Source organism: Lycorma delicatula, chromosome 1, assembly GCF_047948215.1.
Source record: "Lycorma delicatula isolate Av1 chromosome 1, ASM4794821v1, whole genome shotgun sequence".
Lineage (NCBI taxonomy): Eukaryota > Metazoa > Arthropoda > Insecta > Hemiptera > Fulgoridae > Lycorma > Lycorma delicatula.
Genome location: NC_134455.1, coordinates 10,317,430 through 10,341,909, shown reverse-complemented (window position 1 = coordinate 10,341,909; position 24,480 = coordinate 10,317,430). Strand labels below are relative to the sequence as shown.

The window sequence follows — 24,480 nt, the reverse complement described above, 5'->3', positions numbered from 1 at the left end:
TGTAGGCGTGTAAGATAATTTTGAAATAACGATGTGTAACGTATTTTGGCTCGACGTTTATTTTTACTATGAATTTTAATAAATTAGTTTTGTTTTTAATCTAATTTATGTTTGCGAGCAGTTTAAACGTTATGTTGCAGCCTACTTGTTAATTGTGTGCTATTGATACGATTACAGTTAGAAGTAAAAGTCTTTTTACAAATGTTGTGCAGTGCGTAAAGTACGAAGTTATATAATCTAATATTAACTGGATAACCTACTTTCGTTTTCCGCATTAACTTTTACTACTTCTATATCTCGTATACGACGTACAAATGCAGCAGCGCCGAAGGCTGACCGAGTAAGTTCAACAACATGTGTCGTAATATTTTGTACGTGTCTGTAAACGTTGTTAGATTTAACTTAAGTTGTGTTAATATCACGGCTAATTTTTTATTCCGATTTAATTAGTAATCGATGGTTCAACTCGGATTAAAAAAAAAATTTGTTACCAAAATGAGAAATCCCTATTCTAATTACATTAACTTTTTATTTTCTCAACTACAATTTTAGTATACCAGTCGGTCTCGTCGAGATTGAAGCAAACTAATCTTAAGTTAATGCCGTTATTTAAATCCCAAAACTGAAGTATATCGGTAAAAACGGCTTGGATATCTAATTGATCGGTATTTTTTTTTATTTGAATCTGGATCTAGCAACATCATACCAAAGTTTTTTATCATGTTGCTGATTAGCGACGGTCTATATTATATTAGTATATATATATATGAGTGCGTTAATATTCTTAGAAATGTTCTTACATTCATTTATTTTAAATTTAATTTGGGTAAATAACGAAAACGCGTTACTGTAATCACCTGTTCGGAGAGGGGGAGGAGCAATAATCATATTCCGTAATCAGGATGTATGAACTGATAGTGACTCATAATTAATGTGTCATCTCGTGCTCTGTATACTGTTTATGGTGTATGTAATTTCCCCCTATATATTTATCTATAACGAGTAATCGTTTAACGTAAAGTTTTATTACAAATTTAAACGGCTCAATATTGCCGTCTTGATATCACAAAATCTTAAAATGTAAATCGTTGATATAATGAATTATTAAATATATATATATATATATATATATATATATACATATATATAAATAATATTAAAAATGTTTTGTATTAAAAACAAATATTTGTTTATAGATGTATTCTCTATAGTTATTTGTAACATGAATAAATTTCTACAATCTATAAACAATGAGTGAGCAGGTAGGCACTTCACCGGGTACTTTTAAGTATATGAGAAAATTCCTGATTAGAATGCGAGCTCTAGATATTCTCCGAACAGACTTTGTTACCGTTAAAAATGTTTAATATCGATTAATTAATACATTTTTAGTATTCCTGAATATGTTATTTCAGCGTTATCATGTAAACAATTCTCTCGTTCACACGATAAATCTGTTACTATTAGTTATCGGTTTTAGTGTAATCTGATAGTATTTTTTATCTACTAAAGATCTAAAAATTTTGAAGGCGATTGATCGAATATTTTTGCTTATATAGTGTTTTAATTACCATCAGATAATTAATTTTGTATATAACGCTTTCATTTCATTATAAAAAGGGGAATACGTTATTTTGTTGTACAAATCTATCCCGGTCTTTCTTATGACCGCAATAAATATAAAACGCCTAACGTACAAATGATATTAGTTATAGTTGCTTTTTTTGAAAGTAATGACTTTTAGTATACAACCGGTCCGTGTGGTGAACAGAGTTTCTCCCCTTTTAGGTATCACTGTACGGTCAATTTCACCTGTTGTTTTGTAAGCTTTGTACTGAGAAGCGACAGTATTTCGATCTAGTGATGAGGATAACGGGAATCGCTTCGCTCTTCACTTTTAACTAGGCCCGGCAGAAGACTTATTATTCTTAGGAATGGTTATATAATTTTCATGAATTATTTATAACTCGTGTCAGGTAGCGCACAACTACGTTAAGCAGGTAAGCAGAATTTGTAAGCAAGAGTTATCCTCTTGTGTATATGTCATGTTATACATGTATGTTTGTCGATGAGCGTGAAACTCGGCTCATAATTGCTATAGTTGCGGATGATCTTATTTTATTCCTCGTTTATTTTTCTGTAAATATTTTTTTTTATATCATCTCATTATTGAAATATGTTTTCAAAAAACTGAAGAGAACTAATCGAAGTGTACTTTTTTATTATTTTTCGTCGTCAAAAATATCCAGATATGTATTTATATTAACTGTTTAAAACTCATCGTGATTCAACTAATTATTCGAAAACTGTTTTTCAAATTTTTTCCGTTAAAATTTTATGTTTTTAGCACTCGAGTGGTGAGGAACGCTCTGCTCTGGTGACTCGCTTCGTCGTGCACTTCTCGGCCGCATCTTTTCATTTATTACTTTCACCAGTGAATATCTTTCCTTATTTTATCTCACTATTTCGATTTATACCTCCTGCCCCTTTTTTCAGCACCGTTTATTATATTTTCTATTCTCTCTAGTTCATTGTTAATATAAACTAATATTTAGCAATATTTTTAATCATAGAATTCCCCGACGATGATTGTTATTTTTATCTGATACTTATGTATTTTTTTTTAAGCGTTTCACAGTTCAGTTACTCCTTTAATGACTGCATGTCTTAATTTTTTTTTCTTTACTTACATCACATAATTTTTAGTGGGCTGATAGATTAAATTTTCTTTCTTAAATTATTTTTCTTACAGATTTAATTTTGAAGTTTCATTTGAATTTATTTTAACTGAAAAAAATATTTTCAGATTGAACAAATTAATTAAACCAGATAATTAATTTTTAAAATTAAAATTCGATTAAGATTCCAGTTTAGTATTATCGGCTCACGTTGTCTAACCGAAATAAGATATGTTCAGGTTAGATTTACAATCTATCCAGAATTTCTATTTGCTCTTATTGTGCTTTAGATGTTTTTTTTGTTTTTTTCATTAGGCAAATTTTGATGGGTAGGAGCTTATAAATATGCTAGTATTATTTATTTTCAGGAAATATCGTACTACCCTGAATCCTACACCAAAAATAAATTCAGTAAAAGTTATGGATCTTCAAAGTATAGTAAATTAATATGAATTATTCCGTCTTTTAAGGAAACTGTACCGAGTTTGGTTCAATATTGACTCGCTCTCATTACAGTGTATCAGTAAAAATGGGCTGAACCCATCGGCTCAGTTTTTTCATTCGATTAATTTTACGTACTTTATAAGATTTTAAGAAATAGGACCGATTTAGTAAAATTTGTTAATATACTTTAAATTACAAAAAAAAACAACTTATAAGTTAAACTATGAGCAGTTTAAAATCCTTTTATATAAAAATCGTGTGACAATATTTCTTTTTTTCGATTTCATTGACGAAGAGTTATGCTGAAAGTTGTTTTTTTAATTTTGCCAGATAAAATCTAACGTTTGTGAACTATTCGTGAACCATATCGATTAAAAAAAAATATTTTTTTTTTTTAATTATTATTAATGATGTATCTTTTAAAAGAAGCACTTTTTAAACGTCTGATTTCTTCAGTTTTTAGGTAAACGTAATTTTTGAACGTACGTTATATTTGAGGTTTTGCGTTTATTGATCTAGCGTTGATGAATGAAATCGGTTTTATATAAATATAAAACTGAAGGTTATCTGGTTTACTCCGACAGTATGAATTCGTAGTCCGATATCGGTAGTCTCAAAGTTCACGACTTTTTGCTGTTGTCGCTTACCCTACTACTCGTTTGTGGAGTCGATCGGTTGTCCTTTCCAAGTGGTGTTCTCGAACGGGTGACAGCTCGTTCGCTTGTAGCTCTCGTTTAGCTGTTACTTTGTGCTGTGTGTTTTGTACTGTATACTTCGTGGTCTGTGATCGTTGCTTTGTGGAAAATTAAGGTAGATTATGCACCGTTTATTCATGTTTTTATTTAAAGATTATTGCTTTTCTATTATGTGAAAGCAAATGATATTTATAGCATATAATTTGTTTTCTATTTTTTTTTTTTTGGATAATTGCCGATAAGTACGTGCAATAAAGTTTCGCCTTTGAAATTTTAATAAAGGTATTAAATTAGTTTCATTACTTATTTTATTAAAATGTAATGTTTTTTTATAAAGTTTATAGATTTTTTCCTAATTTAGCCGCAAACGTTTGTTAGAGGTGTTACTTTTTTTTTATTATGCACATTCAGTTCTAATAGCGGTAGTAAATATAATTTTTTTGCGTTAAATTAATTTCGTTGATTTTTATTTTAGTTAAATGAATATGCTAAATAAAATTTTTACGGTAACTAAGTAATATTTCTACGAAAATGATTTAACAATGTTATTTATTTTCCATAATCTGTTGATAATTAGTAATAAGTACTTTAGTACTGCATCTTATTTTAATCCGACGACGTAATTATAGTCTGATTCACTAGTACCCGTATTTATTTAATTTCCTATGTGGTTTACAGTAAATTCTGTTCGTAATTGAAATAAATCGTTTTTTTTTTTTTTATACCGTACTAACGAGGATCGACTATAGTCGAAATCAGTGCGGTGTTAAGTTATAAAACTAATCGGTTATTACATAAAAAATAATTAATAGCAATGAAAATAAAAATAATCATTTCTTCAATTAATACATTAATTTATATATTCGATTTTCATTTATCGTATTACGCTCACGTATTTAATGGAGATCAGTGAAATGATAAATGCACCCTTGCCAGGAATTGAATTTGAGACCGGCTGATTTAGAAGCGAGCATGCTGATTCTGTACAATCGCAGCACGTTCGAGATGGAATTCCTAAAATGATTTTTAAAATAATAAATTCATGAAGCATTTCTTGCTCTTTCGATTTTAAAGATCTGATTCGGTCTGTCCAATTATTATTTTAATAATAATGGTAATAGATTCAGTTGTGTTTGCGCCACTGCTTATTTATATGTTTGAAGACTCTAGAAAAAAAAATCCCTCCTTAAAATACGATTCCCATCGATTTCTGTACGAATCGATAAGTTCGTTGCGAGAAATACTTGAAGTTCATCTTCGAGTGAACAGACATTTTTATCGAGTTTATAGTGAGGAATCTAAAATAGAAAAAAAAATGTGCGCAAATGTTTAAAGTTTTTAAATTTTATTAACTCGAAAAAAATTCAACAATGCCTTTAAATTTTGAAAAAAAAATAGTAATCTTTAATTCTCTGGTTTTAATTATTCAATTAATATAATGCTAATGTTTAAACGTGAAATGTTATTAAAACGACGTATTGTGTTAGTAATTATATTTATCGGTACCAAAATTAAAACGGGTTTAATTTAATAAAAACCAATAATTTCAATTGGTATTGTTCGGTTTTAATTTTATTTAAAATTTAATAATAAAATATTACGATTATTTTAATAGCCGATTTACTTGAATGATTATATTTATTTGAATTCTTTTTTACCCTGAAATTTTTTGCTATCCCCCGCAAGTAAACCATTAAAGATGTATTAAAAATGTTTTAATAGTATCGGCTTTCAGACGTGGCTATATTAGCGTTTTTTTCGTGCATGAAATCTCGTTTTGCTTGTACCAATCTACTTTTAATCTCTACTCTGATTCGTCTTTAATAATTTTACTTCAAAATTCTGTAACTTTTGGTATATTATGAATGATTCATTATATAATTCTTTCACTTTCCATTATCTGTTTTTTTTATTCTTACTTAATTTCAAAATGAATTTCTTCTATAAATGGATACCACCTATGAATAAGTTTTCCTTTTCTTCTCAAATACTTCGTTTTCAAATTCGTGCTTTAATACAAGTACTCCTTGAATATATAAATTAAAAAGCAGTCAATTCATTTTAGATAATTGATCATTTAACTCTCTTTTATGTAGTTCTTAAGGTAAATTCACTATTCTTTTTGCACATGTTAATTAACGTATTAAAAAAAAAAACTTTTTCTCACAATTATTTGCTGAAAGTTTTTATTTATAAACATTTCTGTAGATTTAATTAAAACGTTTTTCTTAATGTAGTCTAATTAGGTACTTCTTGTAAGGAATTTATTAAAAATTTGTAAAATGTACGTGTGAAAACATTAGCAAGGTCATTTGTAAGTCAGTTTTTTGTTATCAAAAATATTGAATTGATAAAACCTACTTATGATGTACCATTTTTAGTTAGGATTAATGTTGAAATTTTGTTTTACAAAATTTAATAGCTTACTTTATCAAATCAAAATATTTTATATAATTTTATCTAAGTAACTACTTTTTTAGAACTTTTCCAGTTATTTGGTTTTATTTCAGTTCTAAAATGGCATCATTATTAAGCCTTTATACACTAATACCATTAAACTTTCACCATAATAAACTTAACTAAAAATAAATAAAAATTAACTCAATAAATTCCATTTAATAATCTTTTATTTAGTTAGCTTTATACAACTAAACAAGAATAAACTATAGTAATAAGATTATTTTGTATGAATGTTCTTAGTAAAGACTATTCCTAAATAATGGTAAGTATTGGAAAAATAACTTTTATTCTCAGTATATATTTATGAATTAATTTTTTTTTGTAGGAGAGCAAATTTCATGCTTTATACACATATAGGCCAACTTTATGTTTGTTATATTATAGCTGCATTAAATGGGTGGTGTGCATTAATAAAATTATGTAAATTTTGTGAATTAGTTTTTAACCTTCATAATATATATATATATATATATATATATATATATATATATATATATATATATATATAGAGAGAGAGAGAGAGAGAGTGAGAGAGAGAGAGAGCTAAATGATATTGTTAATTATGTCTATTTATTTATATATTAAATTTTATACAGTATATTTTTTATAATGTAATTTATTACATAACCTTTTCTTGACATTATTATTGTTACTACATATATAACCTTGAAAAATGTTGATTTTTGAAGAAAAGATGAAATTTTACTATTTTAAATATAATATTTATTTTGTATGTGTATTTGATCTTATTATGTTTTGTTTCCACTTGACTCTTTGTTATGAACAACATATTATACTTTCCAGATTAATGTTTTATTCAAAATTTTTTATCAAGGTTATTCAATGTCAATTACTTATAAAATTTAGTAGCTGCCATTTATCTACACAATAATAAAATAATTCATGGGATAGGTTTTAAAATTACTATTCCAAATTTTTAATAGCTTTACTCTGATGTGAAACATTGAAAACTCTATCGACCTGCTCTTAAGCTATCGATCATTTCTTTGATGTTCCATAAGAAACAGAATTATGTTGTGTTATCACAAAACAACACTGAGTTGACCTCATTCAGTCTTTTACAGAAATGCCTTGTCAGAAAAGCCACATCTTTCTCCATCATTGTCATCTTCCAAGTTATTGTGGAATGCAAAGTTCACTCCCTTCTATGTTCTTGAATAATGTTGCTTAGCGACAACCCTTGTGATTTCTTCTATACTAATTTCCCTTTAAATATGTTATTTAAGAATTGATTTTGTCGATATCTAGTTTGATAATCTAGGATCTTTATAAGAAATGTTTTGTGTGTTTTTCAGTTATTACACAACTGCTCAAAAAGGAGTGTAATGTATTTAGAGTATATATATATATATATATATATATGTGTGTGTGTTCCACCATAGCAGCTCAATGGCTGAACCAATTTAGATGTATGACCTGGTGTTGGAATCTTTATGTTACTGGGAGTATCATTGGCTATATACCCAATACTATATTATATAGTTATGTATATGTGTGTGTGTACATATATATATATTTTTTTTTTGGCAGCCATGTTTTTTCACTTTTAATATTTATCTCTTGTTTTGAATGGATTTTGTTGTGATTTTTAAAAAATTATCAAAAGTTAGACTGCATATAAAATTGTTGGTCCGGTTTTATAAACATTTGTGAAAATTGTTTATTTAATGTTAATAGATGTGATAGAATTATTTAGTGGAAAGTTTTTAATCAAGCTTTAAAGAAGTCTTCTTTTTCCTTAATAAAAACAACTGTTTACTGTCTATATTTCAAAAATTGAACTAACCGAATAGTTAGATATATCTGAAATAGCAATAGTTAAATATTGGAAATTTTGTTTTGACTTAAATGTTTCACTAATAATTAATTAGAAATGTTAATTGGACCCCAGAAATTAAAATATACTGATAAGATGGGCATTGTGATTAAAACAGCAGGTATTAATGTTAACCACTTATCCAACATTTATTGTTTTATGCTAGATTTTAATTTTTTCCACTTTTAATTTACAAAACTGATTTTATTTGGGCTATATAGAACCAGATACTATAAAAAATAAAAATAAAAAACCACACATATAACCTGATTGTGAAACTGATTAATTGCTTTTGTATTCATTTTTTGTGCTTTCTTGTATCTACCTGCAAAATAATTGTGAAATAAGGAATAATAAGCAGTTACTGAAATAGATTCTCCATGGTAAACATTTAAGAAAAACTATGTAAAGGAAATAAAAATCTAAGATGAGCGAGTGGAAAATTTCAATCTTTTGACTTTCGACACGGTAAAATTTTATAAACATATTTGCTTACTAAATTCTTTACTGTTCCTGATGATGATTGTTTAATATTATAGTTTAATTATACACCTCATTTTAATTTTTTATGTCTTGTAAACATTTCTTAAGCATTTATCTTAATTTATTCTTCAGTAATTTAATTTATTGTTTTAATTTGTAATTTCATTTATTGACGAGTGTGTTAGAGCCCTTAACTACATTTTTACTTCCTTGTATGAAGTAAAGGAAGTATTGTAATAACAAAACATCTTGGTTTCCAGATTACAATGGAAATATCCATTTGACAATCCCTGAATCCATTTTGAGTAGTTTCACCATGACATCTGTATGTACATACGTACCTATGTATCTTGCATAACTCAAAAACGATCAGTCGTAGGATGTTGAAATTTTGGATTTAGGACTGTTGTAACATCTAGTTATGCACCTCCCCTTTTAAGTGCAATCGACAACCAAAAGTGTCCAAAAAAGCCCAAAATAAAAATAATGTAGATTTTGGACTTTTTCTTAACTGTAGTGATAAGCCCTCATTGAGAGTTTTTCAACAATATATCATAAATGGTACTTATTTTCATTGTTTCCAGAGTTATAGCCAAATAAAATTTTAATTAATGAAATATTTGGATCTTACAAAGGCACATCAATTAGAATCAGACTTCATCTCCTTTTTTTTGACTTTTTTTTAAATTTAAATATATTGACTTATTAATAATCATTAATCTCCAATTGTAAAAAAAAATGAAAAAATATCAGAAGTTATTAATGAAATAAAATTTTATGTACTTTTCATTTAAAAAAAAAAGTGTATATGTAATTTAATAGGCGTACAAGGAAGTCATGTTGTGTCCACATCAGATTTTTATATTTGGATCTTTCAACTTGACTACTATGTGGCTGTAGCTTTTATATTATCTTTACCCATGACTTTGTTCATGTGTGTGTATGTGACCCTTCTTATTTTCTCTAAAACGATTTTTACAGATCGCAAAATAAACTAAAACATATTCAAATTAATGATGAAAGTCAGAATATCCCAACCTGGGCTTTCAAAATTAATTTTAAACAAATGTTAAAGAAATATTTATGTATTTCAGTTTACATCTTAAAAATGTTGTGTAGCACATCATTTTCTAGTGGCAACCAAAATTTACTAGTTTCAGTTAAATCAATCTATCATTTGTATCTAGTGTAAAAAGAGAAACATTTTGAATTGGAAATTTTATCCCTCTCTTTAATAAGAAAACCTTGAAAATGAACAAAAACTTTAATTTTTAGACAGGTGCTTCAATTTTATTATATAAATAAAAATATATCTTAGTATTTTAGAAAGATATATTTTTTGTACATTCAAATCACTGATGATATTAGAAATAAATTAAATTATTTGTTTTTGAATGTGTTACTCATACTGCAAATTTTTTACTTTTGATTATGAAAATTAATTTTTTTTAAATTTTGGTAAATGTGGACTATTATTTGATATCATCTATTGAAGAGAGCTTATATACCAGTATTTAATTAAAAAAATTAGAGATTTTTATAATAGGTCTTATACCTGAAAAGTGGCTGTTAATAAGAAAAGGAAAACAATTAAAAATTATTTCATGTTTAGCTACAGGTTAGTTAAAATACTTTCACAAGGTTATGGTGCCATTATTTTGAATTTATTTTTAAAGTTAAGTCCTCAAAGTTGGATTCTAGTTAAAGAAATTATCTAATTTGTCTGTAGCTTTATTTCACACTTTTGTTTATTGTTTGCTTTGTTCTTTCTGCTGTGTTCAAACACTGCAGAAAGAAGGCCCGTATTATTCTAATTGCATGTTTACTTAATATCTACCCATACAGTCATTTTCATGTAAGAACAACTCCTCCCTTTGTTTAACTTTACACTGAAAAGAAATCTTTTCATTAAAATCTGGTAGTTTGTTATAAAACAAAATTTAAAGAATAAGACTATTATGTTACTGAACTTTCTTGCTATCTTAGTAGAATGTAATTTATTTAAAAAGTCATTAGTTATTAAGTAGGCAATTATTTTTTTATTTCTTCATAAAAAAAAAGTGTATGTATATAATTTACATCAAAAAATAAAAATTTTCCCATTATACAGCATAACATTTCAGTGTATTAAGAAACTAATATTACTTTTAATTAGCTTTATTTCACTTTAGTGCATTTTTACGAAAAACCTTTTTTTAGCCAATACAGTGTAATTCAGTTACTGAATTTTTTAGTCATAATAATTAAATAAATAGGATGAATTTTCTGCTCCCATGTTTGGCATTTATATCAAAATCTTCCTCATGTGGTTGGTTATCTGCATAAGGCAGGTCCTTGTCATATTCATCTTGATTTTCCTTTGTTTATTTTTTTTTTTAATTTGCCTACAGATATAACAATATCTGCAGAACTTATGCAACAATCAACATTTGATATCATTTGTCAATAATTCTATGAACTTAAATACGGTAAAAAAATACTCTTCATTATTTTACAGAAGATATAGATAATACTTGTATTTAATAATGTATTTTCATCTCTTTAATAATATTTATTTAATCACTGATAGATTTGTAAAATTATTTAAACTGTTTTTTTAAGAACTTTAAGGTTTATAATTTTGTAAAGTAGGAATAATGCCTATTATATTAATCGATGGATGTACGTTTCACTTTACAAACTTTTCCTAAAGCTAATTTTATTGTGATGATTTCAGGATAATCACATTATCATTGTTAAATAACCTTAATGCGTAATGTGTTCATTAAGTATTTACATTGTTCATTAGTTGTCAGAGTATTTACCTTTAATAATGAATAAATTTGTGTTCATTAATAATCAAATTACAAATTAATGAACCTTTCAGTTCTTAATTGGATTAAATTCTTTCTGTTGTTTTGTCTCTTACTAATCCCTTCCTAAGCTGTTTAAGTTTTTTAAGCAGTTTTGTAAATTTTTTCAATTATATAATGTTTTTTTTATTTGCCTTTGATTAGAATAATTTTGTGGACAGATATATATATAAATATTTTTTTAAATTTTCTTATTTTTGTTGTATTAATGGTTTCAGTTGTTTTTTGTTTTATATTTTATTTACTATTTCCCAAGTTTTGAAACACCCTCTTTCTATATATATATATATATATATATATATATATATCTGTGTGTGGTGTAGTGCTTTAAGCTTTTGAGAAGGAATACTACATTAGTTTGTTGCTTTACATTGTACATGTTGATGTATGGTTTATAAAACACCTCTGGTACAAGACACTTCCGGATCAGTTTTTTCTGTGTGTAGTGATAATGTTCATTTTATAGACAGTACCAGAGTAAAAGTGTGACTCTTGTAAGGCTGATGCTCAATTCTACTTTTGATATCATTGATTTATAGAAGTGTGTAATAGTGTTGCAGTAGATCTAATGCTCGGCTGATTTCTATTATATTATGTTCTTACTCCTAAAATACAACGAGAACAGTAACAATGACATTAAGATTAAAAATTATTTCAAAATTAGTTTCATTTCTTGCTTTATGGAACAGTAATAGGAGTTTATTTTGAAAGTTGTATTAATAAAATGTTAATGAAAGTAAGACTGTTAATTGAATTTTAATAATCGTATGATCTAATTTTATACTATAACCTTCACCTGAAACCATAATTTAAAACAAATTCAGCTTTCTTTTTTATTGTTTAAATGTTGTTACATAATACGTTTTCTTATATATTTTTAAAAGGCATTATACTTATGATTAAACCATACTTGAGGCTTGTTTTATTAAGATTAATTTCATCAAAATAAATGAGCTCATTATAAGATTCAATTTGACTGCAATAGATTTAAACTTTTTATATAAAGTATAATTTATATTACCATAAATTATTCTTGTTAACAGAATAATGTTATTTTAATAGATATTCTGTTTGTATTATTTTTATTATTAGTCTCTTATATTTGTAGAATTTAATACACTTTCTCATGTAATCAGTATATCTTGTTTTTTTTAAAGCTAATATATTAACTGAATTTTATCTGTTAAATTTTTTGCTTATATTGATAAAATATCTGTTTTTCCTGTAGCAAGCAAGCATTTAAAGCATTATGATTTAACCAGAATTAGAAATTAGATAGTAGCTTTTAGCAATTTTAGTTTTTTTACATGAATTCTCTGTCGTATTATTTCCCTTGAAAGGCAAGTACATATTCGCCGAGTTATTTAAACTCATTTTGTATTTTTCAATTTTTTATATTTTTGATTATGAGTAGTTATTAATATTACTTGTATTGATTTCAGGAGCAAGCAATTCAGGCATTTTCTTTGCATTATCAGTAATTCAGTTTTTATTTTTAGATTTAGGTTTTATATAAATAAAACTTATAATAATGTAAGTCAAAATAATCTAATTGTTTATCTTCATTATTTTCTATTTTTATGATTTCAGTGAGATGTCAGCTAAAGCAATCTGTGAAGCGACTGGTAAAGACATTATCAATCGCAATCTTTCTGTAAACACAGCTGCTGCAAAATGTAGGTTTGCTACTATTACAGCTGATACTAACTGGAATGATATTGTCGTTGATCAGCCTTGGCTTAAAACACAAGTAATACATTTTTTAATACATTATAGTTAAAATATTCATTAGAATTTCAAAGTTGCATTTGTAGTTAAATCTGTAACTTCAGTTTGCATATTTTATCATATTCAATTTCCTGGACTCAGTGTCCAGTAATTATCTGATAAATAATCATGTAACTGTAACCCATTGTTGTTCCTTTTTTTAAATTGTACTTGTTATTTAAAGTCATATTTGACTTTTAGCAAATATACAGACCCGTATGTTAAACATCACCGCATTACAATGTTGTACTCGTCAGTACAACATTGTTTTTTTATGTAATTATGTTTACAAACTACACAAGTATTCATTTACACCATTAATAAAATGTAATACTTTTTAGATACTAGTTTACATTTAAATAACTTAACAATTAAATTGTATTGCATTTTATATTTCTTTTTCGTATTAAACAAAAAATCATTGGAAAAATCAAAGTTGTTATAAAACATGCTTCTGGAGTAATTTTGTATTTCTATAGATTGCATATATATTCCTTCTCATCTTTACAGAAACCTTAATACTACTTAATTGGAAAAAATGCTTATTGGGCTTATTTTTAAACTTAAGTCATTTGTATCTGTTTTGTTCATTAGTTTCAACTAGATAAGGTGCATATGACAGTATTCAACTTGAAATCGTAACAGGAATATTTCATGTCCTGATAGGCTTTATTTTTCAATTTAAATCTCCACGGGTTAAATCAAAGAAAATATTTTTAATGTAAAATATCTCAGTCTTTTTAAAGTTTTATCTAATGATTAGTTTGTTCACATTGACTAAATCAAATACATTTTTTTGAATGTTATTCATTTTGTTGTTGATTACATCTACTTGTAAATTTAATTAATGTAGAAGTTAAGACTAGTATTATGTGATAAAAATACTTAAGTTATTAAAACGTGTTTATGTTATATTGCATCAGCTATATTTACCTTTTTTTTTTTTTAATGACTAATTCCTGAGTATCCAATTTACTATGTAAATACATTAAAATGTTGATTATTCATTTTATGCATTGTCATTTTTTATAAATCATTCAAATAACACCTTCAGTTAGGCTTTATATTTAATTATGTACTGTCTTTTTATTTTTTTTAAATCCATCTTTTTTATGATTTTTAATTATTTAATGCATAGTTTATAGATATAATATTTTACTACAAAAATAATTAGTAATGAATATTCCTATCAGTAATAAAAAAAAAATAATAGTTATCAATATTGAACTTATTTTTCATTCATCGCTGTAATATAACAGATTAGTTATTAAGAGTTTGTTTACATTTTGTGTGATTTATTTAGCCAGCTAAATTGGTGACCTTCATGATGGAACAGTAGCATTTGTCTTTTATTTAGAAGGACTCTGCTTGATGACGCAGTTAGGTGTGTCATCTTTCATTTACTGCAAATTGACATGAAAATAAAATACTTTGGCTGGGCATTATCCTGTTGTTAAAACCTTAATAATAAACCTTGTTGTTAATTAAAGCTAATATAAATTAATTTCAATATTTTATTTAACTGTTAATGTTCAAAAGTTTGAGTCTATTATTATTGCAAGTACTTTTTCAGCATTTTTTTTTTAGTAAATGACAATATTGTTATTTAAACAGACTATCAGAAAATTAAGAATGAAAGTAAACTTACAATGCTTACAATCTTTATTTATCAGCTATTACTAAATGCTTATGCAGTAGTATTTATGATTTATAATAATGAAACATATTAAAATGTACAAGGAAAAATATAAATAATTGTAAAATAATTACAGGTGTTTCTAAAATGGTGGACTGGCTATACTTTTTAAGATTCTACTTGTAAAACTAAACAAAAAATATCCTTGGGAAAAATGGCAATTTCTCCTTCTTTCTCCCCCGTCCGCCATTTTGTTATTTTTATATAAAAATTTTTTTTTCAAGTTCGGATAGAGAAATGACATTAATATTTGGTAAATGTCTTTGTAATAAAATTTTAAAATTAGCAAAAAATCAGGACTTAAATACCTTTGCAGATTACAAAATGGTGGCTATGTTTATTTTTCAATCCGTTATATCTTCATGAATATAAGTTTTATCAAAATGTATGTTATTTGCTAAAATATTAAGCCTTTTATTTAGAAAAAATGACATTTTATTTTTTTAAATCAGTTGGTAAATAGCCGAGTTATGGCAGAAAATTGGTGTTATAATTTTGTGTCCTCCACTTTACACTCAATTCAATTAAATATCAGTTGTTTTTATTTATTGTTAATTCTAGTATTGTAAATTACAAGGGTAAATCAATTATTATCGACAATGTAGTTATAAATTTTATTGCAATACAAATAGGAAACTTACATGTACATCATTTTTCAACATAGTCCGCTTGCATTTCAGTGCACTTGGTCCATCATTGTACAAGCTTCCTGATGCCCTCATAAAAGAAGGTTTTCGGTTGAGCTGCGAGCCAGGAATGCACCGCTTCTTTCACTGTTTCGTCCGAGGTAAATCGACGGCCCCTGTATGCCTCTTTGAGTGGACCAAACAAGTGGTAGTCAGAAGGGGCAAGATCAGGACTATACAGAGGATGAGCCAGTACTTCAAAGTTGAGTTTCTATAGTGTTTCAGCAGTGTGGGCAGCAGTATGTGGACGGGCATTGTCGTGCAACAACACAACACCTTTTGACAGCAGTCCTCGGCGTTTGCTTCGAATTGCAGCCTTCAGCTTGGCAGTAAGCATCTCATTGTAACGCACACCGTTTATTGGCATGCCCCTTTCCTCATAATGTTCCAGTACTGGACCTTGTGAGTCCCAAAAAACCGTAAGCATCAGTTTTCCTGCAGACGGTTAGGTCTTGAACTTTTTTGCAGGGCAAATTTGGATGTTTCCATTCCGTACTCTGCTGTTTACTCTCCGGCTCGTAATGATGGATCCATGTTTTGTCCCCAGTGATGATTCTGTCTAAGAAGATCTCCCGTTCATTACCATAGCAATCCAAATGTTTTTGGCAGATGTCCAAACGCGTTTGTTTACGCGACTGCGTGAGTTGTTTTGGGACCCATTTGGCACAGACTTTTTTGAAACCCAAGTCTGTTGTGGATGATTTTATAGGCAGAACTATGACTAATTTGCAGATGATGTGCCACTTCATCAATAGTTACTCATCTGTCTAAGAAAACCATGTCTCGTGCACACTCAATGTTTTCCTCATTTGTGGCAGTAAACGGTCGTCCGGCTCCTTCATTGTGCGTAACATTTGTGCGACCATTTTTGAATTTTTCAATCCATTCGTAGACACTCCGTTGCGGCAACACACTGTTCCCGTACTGTACCGAAAGTCTTCGATGAATTTCGGCCCCTGATACACCTTCAGACTACAAAAAAACAGATCACTGAACATTGCTCTTCTTTGGTGGAAACAGAAAGTGAAGCAGCCATGGTTAACGGCAGGGCAGCGATAATGGAACTAACCAAGTAGCATCAAACCTGCACAGACATAACAACAATTAAACCACACATGTGTCATCTACGCAACATGACATTCATACCAACATAAACAAAAATATAACTAAATTGTAGATAATAATTGACTTACCCTCATATTATCAAATTAAGTAATAATTTTCTTACAATAAAATTTAGTATTACATAATAATAAAACAATTGATATTAATTTTTCACTTTTGAATAATTTTACACAGCGACTATTACTGCTGATCATGTTAACAATGTAAAAATGAAGCTTCTTTTAACGGGAATGGTGTTCAAAACTATCACAACCAGCATATCTGGAGCGATGAGAATCCTCATGGTACCTTCCAAACTAGCCATCAACAAAGATTTTCCCTGAATATATGAGCAGGTATTTGTAATGACTATCTTTTGAGTCCTGTTATTCTACCAAATAATTTAAATGGAGATAATTATCTTGCTTATTTGACCGAAAATCTTCCACATTTTTTGGAAGATCTACCTCTACAATTAATAGGAAATATTTGGTTTCACCATGATGGAGCTCCAGCACATTTCAGTCATTTAGTATCAGGTTTCCTGCATGAAACTTTACATGAAAAATAGATAAGCTGGGGAGGGCCAGTGCCCTCCCTTCTTGACTTCTACCTGTGGGGCCATTTGAAACATATTGTTTATTTAACTCCAATACTCAACATTGAGGATCTTCAACAAAGGATCTAAAATAGATTTCAAGAAATTAGGTATACTTCTGAAATTTTTGAACAGTTAAGACAATCTCTCAGAAAAAGACTGGAGATTTGTGTAATTTCTAATGGTGGACACTTTGAGCATCTCTTATAACTTTTGTTTAATAAAAAAAGAAAAAGAAATATACTAATGTTTTATAACAATTAACTTAATTATTATCACAGGTAGTTGATTTATTGTTTTAATTATTAGGTCTATTGTTGCGAGAAAATTATTACTTAATACAATACTCAAATTAATAATAAATAAAATCAGTTAATATTTAATCGAATTGAACATGAAGTGGAGTACATGAAAACTAACACAAAACTACAACATCAATTTTCTGCCATATCTTGGCTGTTTGTAAATCGATTTAAAAAAAAATAAAATGTCATTTTTTAAAATAAAAGGCTTAATATTATAGCAATGACATACATTTTTATAAAACTTTATTTATGGAGACATAACGGATTGAAAGATAAACATGGCCATCATTTTATAATCTGCAAAGGTATTTAAGTCCTGATTTTTTGCTAATTTTAAAACTTTATTAATGTGATTCCTCTAAAATTGAGATATAAATTTTTATATAAAAACAACAAAATGGCAGATAGGGGGAGAACAAAGGAAAAATTGCCATTTTTCCTAAGTATTTATTTTGTTTAGTTTTACAAGTAGAATCTGAAAAGTATAGCCAGCCCACTATTTTAGAAACACTCTGTATAAATAGTTTTCAGTAATAAAACTGAATTCAATTTTATTTTAATTAATTTAATAATGCAGTATTACAATATAATTCAAGGTCAGCCGTCTGATGTAGTTAATTAAGATCAGTAGGTATTATACCAGATTCCTGGATCCGATTAATCATAATGGATTTGATAATTGGAAATAAACTGTCGACATTTGGTCTAGCCTCAACATAACAGACTCCTAGTATGTCATGCATTATTTTCCCTTAGAAAAAAAATGAAATCCATTATCACCCAAATATGTATGCATTTAATAAATTATAAGCAAGTAATTGGTTGTAAGCAAGTGTTGTTGGTAAAGAATTAAATGCTTATCTATTTGTATTTCTGTTTCAACAGAAATGGATGATATAGACTTTGTGATAATGGAACAGAATTTTGCAGATCATATTCTTAATCTAAAGCTTTTAAAAGAGCACTGTTGATCCATATAGTTGTCCATGTAAAATGTGTTATAAATGTAAAATGTGTTTTATATAGTTGTCCTTTAAAATGTGTTTTAAAGGTAGATTTTAATTTTAAAAGCGTTAGGATGCACAGCTTTACTTGCTATATGTCAGCTGGTAATTTGATTTGGTGCAACCCCAAAATAGAAACCAAACAGTTAAGTAGTCACAAAGGCAGGGTTTTATTCAAGAGCCCAAATAAAGAAGCAGCTGCTCCATTGGATAATTGAAACTGATAACAAGACTCCACAAGTGTAGTTTGGCAGCAGTTGACACCATGATATCTGTTCAAGAAAGAATGTACAAAGGATAAAGGAAGGAATATCAACCTGGAGGGGAACAACCTCGAATAGTCTTTCCTAGAACCAATTAAAGTTGTTCACCATATTAATTAAAATGTTTATGAAGATTAGTTTGATAATTCTACTTGATACTTTATTTTTGCATATAAATCTTTATACCAAAATGAAAATTTTCTCCCAACCCCAAAATACAGACTCAATTAGCTTATAGCATGATTACAGTCTTAAATATTTTATAGAATCCCACATTCTCATCTACCCACAGGTAGGTGTGTAGAATTGGTCATAGGTTTTGACTAATCCACTTTTCTCTATATATTGCTGTACATAACATTTCTTCAACCATTTTGTTAATTTGTTTTTATCAACATTAATTATTTTCCTTGTTTTGACAATTCATTATTTCATATATTTAATTTGTTGCAGTTTTTCCCTAGAGTAAGCCAGCATCAAAATACCATCTGCAATAAAGTTTGCAGCAGAACAACTTTTATTCTAACACGTCTTGTAAAATCTTTTAATTTATATATTAATAAGGTCACACCATCCATCTTCATACTCATACTATTGAGATAAATTCTGTTAATCTAGCATTTCTATAGTTCTTATAATTTATTTTATTCAGTCATTATAACTGAGTCTAGTAATTCCTATAATTTTTATAAAAACTAAATTCTTAGAATTAGGTTTATAGGCACATTTCTTTTTGCAAAATCAATCAATCAATCAATCTAGTTTGTCCAAGTTACTCTGTCAAAAGCTTCCTCTAAATTTAAGAAATAAACATAAGTTTCTTTATAATATGCAATTGATCCTATTTGTCTTTGGAAAAAAAATTAATGCTGAATCCTTCCACTTGATCTAAAGCCAAGCTGTGACTTATTAAGTTTATGAATGTGATTTCTTAATTGAGCTTCTAGAATTCTTTAACTGATCTTGCCTGAATCTGCTCAACAACAAAATTTCTCAATGATTTAAACACTCATAAGTGTTGCCCTTCTTAAACATAGGGGTTGCTACCAAAACCTTCCCTTCCTTTGAAGTAACCTATGAAATAGAGCCTGCATTGAAATCTTCCTTAAAAAGTTTATTCCGTCATGTTCCATGTGCTTGGCCATTTCAGTAGATATAGCAAACATTATATCCAGTTGTTTTCTCTATTTTCATTTTGTAACTGCTCATTTAACTTCCTTGAAGTTACATTATTCTTCACTAGCCATAAACCAAAGTAACTAGTCATTTTAACAGTTTAATATCCTGAAAATCATCAAAATTTAATAATTGTGAAAAGTATTCTTTCCACTGCTCAATTATTTTGTTTTCTTCTGTTATAGTGTAGCTCCATCATTTGTCTTAACTTTAATAGATATTCTTCCTCTTTTTTTTCATATTTTTCAATTCTTTAAGAATAGTTTCACATTGCCCTAAGGCTAGATCCCATAATTTTTCCAAATTCTTTAGATTAATTTTCCATATTTTTTCAGTATCTTTCCTCCGATAGATTTATAAAATCTCATGTTTTATACCACTCATAAGCCTCATCCCTAATCTATGTTTTCAATCCCCAATCTATCTTTCATAACTATTTTCCTTTACCGTCACCTTAATCTCAGCATTCTGCCAAATTGTCTTTTTCATTGTAATCTTGTTTGTAGCTTTAAACAACATTAACCTAAAGCATTGTTTTGTGGGTTGTTGAGACACTGATCTTTTGACTTAATGTTGTATCTCTTCTTCAAAACTTTTCTGACTTCAGACTTTTACATATTGTAATGTTTTAACTTTCTTGGTCGCTTCATTTTTCCTTATTCTCTATTTATTGAATTCACATCCATTCAACTAAGAATTAATCCCTTTCAATTTTCACTGATTTAAAAAAAAAAAAAACTTTTTAAATTATCAAAACACATAATTTACTTGTGATTGTGGTGGCATAATTTTGTTAATTTCAATACTTTATTTATGTAAGAAGATATTTTATTCCAAAGCTATATTAATATTTAATAATAATATTACAACATTTGTTGTTTTTGTTTCAGCCATTGGTTGTTAAACCAGATCAGTTAATTAAGAGGAGAGGTAAACTTGGTTTAATCAAGGTTAATACAGATCTTAAAGGTGTACAAGCATGGATTCAAGAGCGCATGAATAAGGATCAAGAGGTAGAGCAGATAATAATAAGCTTTTTGTTAAAAAAATAATAATTGAAGGATGTAATAATTAGTAAGAAGGTTGAAAAAAGAATTTTTATTAGTTGTACTTGATTTCTTTTTTAAAAATCTAAGTCACTTTTTTTATCAGAATGATGTGAGGTAATTCAACAAGTGCATTATAATTCATTGTTGTTCACTCACGATATTAATTAGATTAACTTACCATCATTGGATTGTTATATTATTAACAATAATATAATAGTGCATGATGGATGCACATTACCTGTGTGCTTTATGTGATTCTTACCTTCCTATTTGCTGTGAAAGAAAGTGACATCATTTAAAATAAGTATTGTTGTACAATTTGCCTCAATCATTTTTATATTAAGGGGCTTATTTTTTCTTTAATGGGCCTAGTTTTGAAATAAAAACCAAGATGGTAACAGGTTTAAAAAAATTAATATCCAAATGAAGTCAACATTTTGTTATTCGTTTATTTAAAATTGACCAATTTTAATTTTGTTTCGCTACTTTCTTTCACCTTCAAAAATGGCCCTACCAATGATTTCAACCATATGTTAATACAACTTTTAATTTATCATTATCAAACTCTGCAGTACTAGTCATTGATTAAGATGTAGTTAAAGGCAATAATCATTTCATGTGAGATCAGAACTGTAGAAGGAATGATTATTTATCATACTGTTCAAATTAAAACCTAAAATTAGGTTCACAATCTGGGAAAAAATTTTTGTAGGAGTTTTGGAAATTATATGTTAGAGATTTTTTTTATTTTACAAGAACAAAAATTTTGATTTAATATAAGTTTATTGTTCACTTTACCCAAAATTAATGATAATTATATTTAATTATAATTTCTTATGTTTTCTGCATGTTTGAATCACAAACCGCTCACTATTGTCATCTTGTGCACAGTCATTCAATTTGTTATTCTTCCAGATGGAATCATCTTGTGTTCTATCCAAGTCATTTCAAATAGCTGTTTTTAAATTTTTTTCAAAATGTAATCACTGGATGTTGCCTGATATAGTTATGATTCAACTGCCAAGCTGAGCAATTGAGGCTTCCTTGATTTTACCAATGGGGATTAAGGCATTATTCCCTGTTATCTAACTGAAGCTGGCTTTGAGATCTTGGTAATTTAATTTCACAGAAACCTCCAGCATCTTCATTTATTAAATATTACCTTCTAAATGATAATCCTGCAAGAAAGACTTTCAATAAACCAAAATCAGTGTGTTTTACATTAATGGAAAAGGTGTCTGTGATTATATAAAATCTCAAAAATGTCAAGGACTGTAATACAATAAACTTTGCAAATGAAACTGATCAGAGATGAAAATTTGGTCCAAGTGCGGTCAGAGGAAGCATTTTATAAAATTTTCTTACTCAGACACTCTTAATTACTTATATAAATGCCTTGCTTTAGATCTCTAAAAACTTTTCTTTCAGGATTAGCATTCATAATTTGATGTTCACCATTTTTCCATTTGTAAGATTCATCTATACCACATTTTCTTCCAGCTTTTGTGTAACAAGTTTTTTATGCTTAGATTTTACTATTAATTTCTAATTAACATTACAGATTGGTTACTGATTTTTCAGCATTTGTACTAACAGAATTTTTAACTTCTGTAACCTGATTCATATAAATTAAAAAATAAAAATAAAACAATTTAACGAAAACAAAAAAAGACAGAATAAAACAACAATAAATATGTGCTTACAGATCAGTTCCTAACAAAATGATCGTGGGACCCTTTCTGAGAAAATAGCCAACTATTTATTTTCATCTACTTTTTTCGTATTTAAAATTATTTATTCACAGTTGTACTGTAATGATTATGTGAATGCAAGGAACAGTTAAAAATATCACATTAAATTTTGAGGCCATCATTTTGAGTAAAAAAAAAAACAATTGCCATTCTGACAGAACATAGTGATTATTAATCCATCCTTAAATTAGATGACACTGATGTTTAATTTTCCTGTTACAACAATTGATTTCTTTAAATTACACAAATTTTACCTGTAAATCTTTGCTGGTTATATTTTTTACAATTGTCAGGCTTATTTATTTTATCAGACATTATTTAATAATCATGAAACTGTCCAACAGTAATACTGTAGAGCTTTACCCACAATAGTTGTATTCTATGTGCTATTCGCATAAAATTATTATATGGAGGTATTGTCAGTTTCCTGATTATGAATCATCAGTAAACTTAAAACAAGTCAACCGAAATATTTCCTAATAACGCAGAGCCAGTGACTAAATTCATTTTCATATAAATTAATGATTGCTTTTTTAAAATATATATATTACGTATATGGTTATATGTATATATAACATATGGTTTTTATATGAAGCAGTATCTTTATGATCTCATGAAAATTGGGAGGGGCCACTGTCTCAGCTTGACTGGGTTTCATTGTTTTAAATTATAAAAAAGTATAGGTTGCTGTGATAAGAGTCAATTTTTTATTATGACTTTTTAATTTATTATTTACTTGTTTTTTTTTTTAATTTGTTTATTTCATTTTAAACTGGAAAAGCAGGTTAATTTTATTTTATTTAACAAAAGGAATAATCTTTTCCAGGTTGGAAAGGCTGTCGGTAAACTAAGAAATTTTATTATTGAACCTTTTATTCCACACAAACCTGTAAGTATTTTATTGATAGTTCTTATTCATATATAATTTATAAATAATCTATTAGTGACCAACATAATGTAAAATTGTTCTGACAAATCTCTCATAGAAAAATATTTTGCATAAACAGACAAGACTAATAATAAGATTAAGATATTTTTGCATTCTATTTTAATTGAATGTGAATGCATATTAATTTATTACGCTATATAGGAATCTTTTACTTTTACATCATTATTACCTAATGTTGTAAATTTTATTATTTCATTATATTGATAGAAGTACTATGAGTTAACTTTATAGTGTGCAAAACTGCTGATAAAAGAGAATAGGAATAAATACTTTATAGTAAAGTAACTGATGTACACTTTAAATAAAAGTTAACAAAAGTATATAAAGTTTGAAATTTGTTTATAGAATCAAAGTTTAAAAGATGTCTGCTGTAATCTGTTATTTCATCTGTTGCTTTTTTGCTGAACCATGTTTTTGTTACTGATATGTTAACAAAAACCTTTAAATCGGTTTACAGTTAGTAAATATTTTTATAAAGCTTGGTTTTTTAATTCTTTTATCGCATTAAAACTGCATTAATAAGTATACATATTTCTGTGTTTGCATTGGTGAAAGCACATTCTTCATAACTATTTTGAAACTAGTAACAGTTAAATATAATTTAGTGAATTATGTGTTTCAATCTACAGAAAGATATTTCTGTACACATAAATAAAACACATGTTTAGTTGTCTTATTACATT

The 24,480-nt window shown here is 27.6% G+C and overlaps 1 protein-coding gene across 2 annotated transcripts in view; it reads left to right on the top strand.

The window, feature by feature from the left end:
* ATPCL (ATP-citrate synthase) overlaps positions 1-24,480 on the top strand; it is a 159,452-nt gene that overhangs the window by 84,415 nt on the left and 50,557 nt on the right. The window contains exons 1-4 of one of the 2 annotated variants that reach the window (XM_075368362.1): positions 3,727-3,932; positions 13,040-13,199; positions 20,939-21,061; positions 23,675-23,737. In XM_075368362.1, the coding sequence (XP_075224477.1) occupies positions 13,044-13,199; positions 20,939-21,061; positions 23,675-23,737 (342 nt within the window). In that variant the 5' untranslated portion in view covers positions 3,727-3,932; positions 13,040-13,043. Of the gene's footprint in view, positions 1-3,726; positions 3,933-13,039; positions 13,200-20,938; positions 21,062-23,674; positions 23,738-24,480 lie in introns of those variants that run through there. The other variant, XM_075368455.1, reaches the window with a different exon arrangement.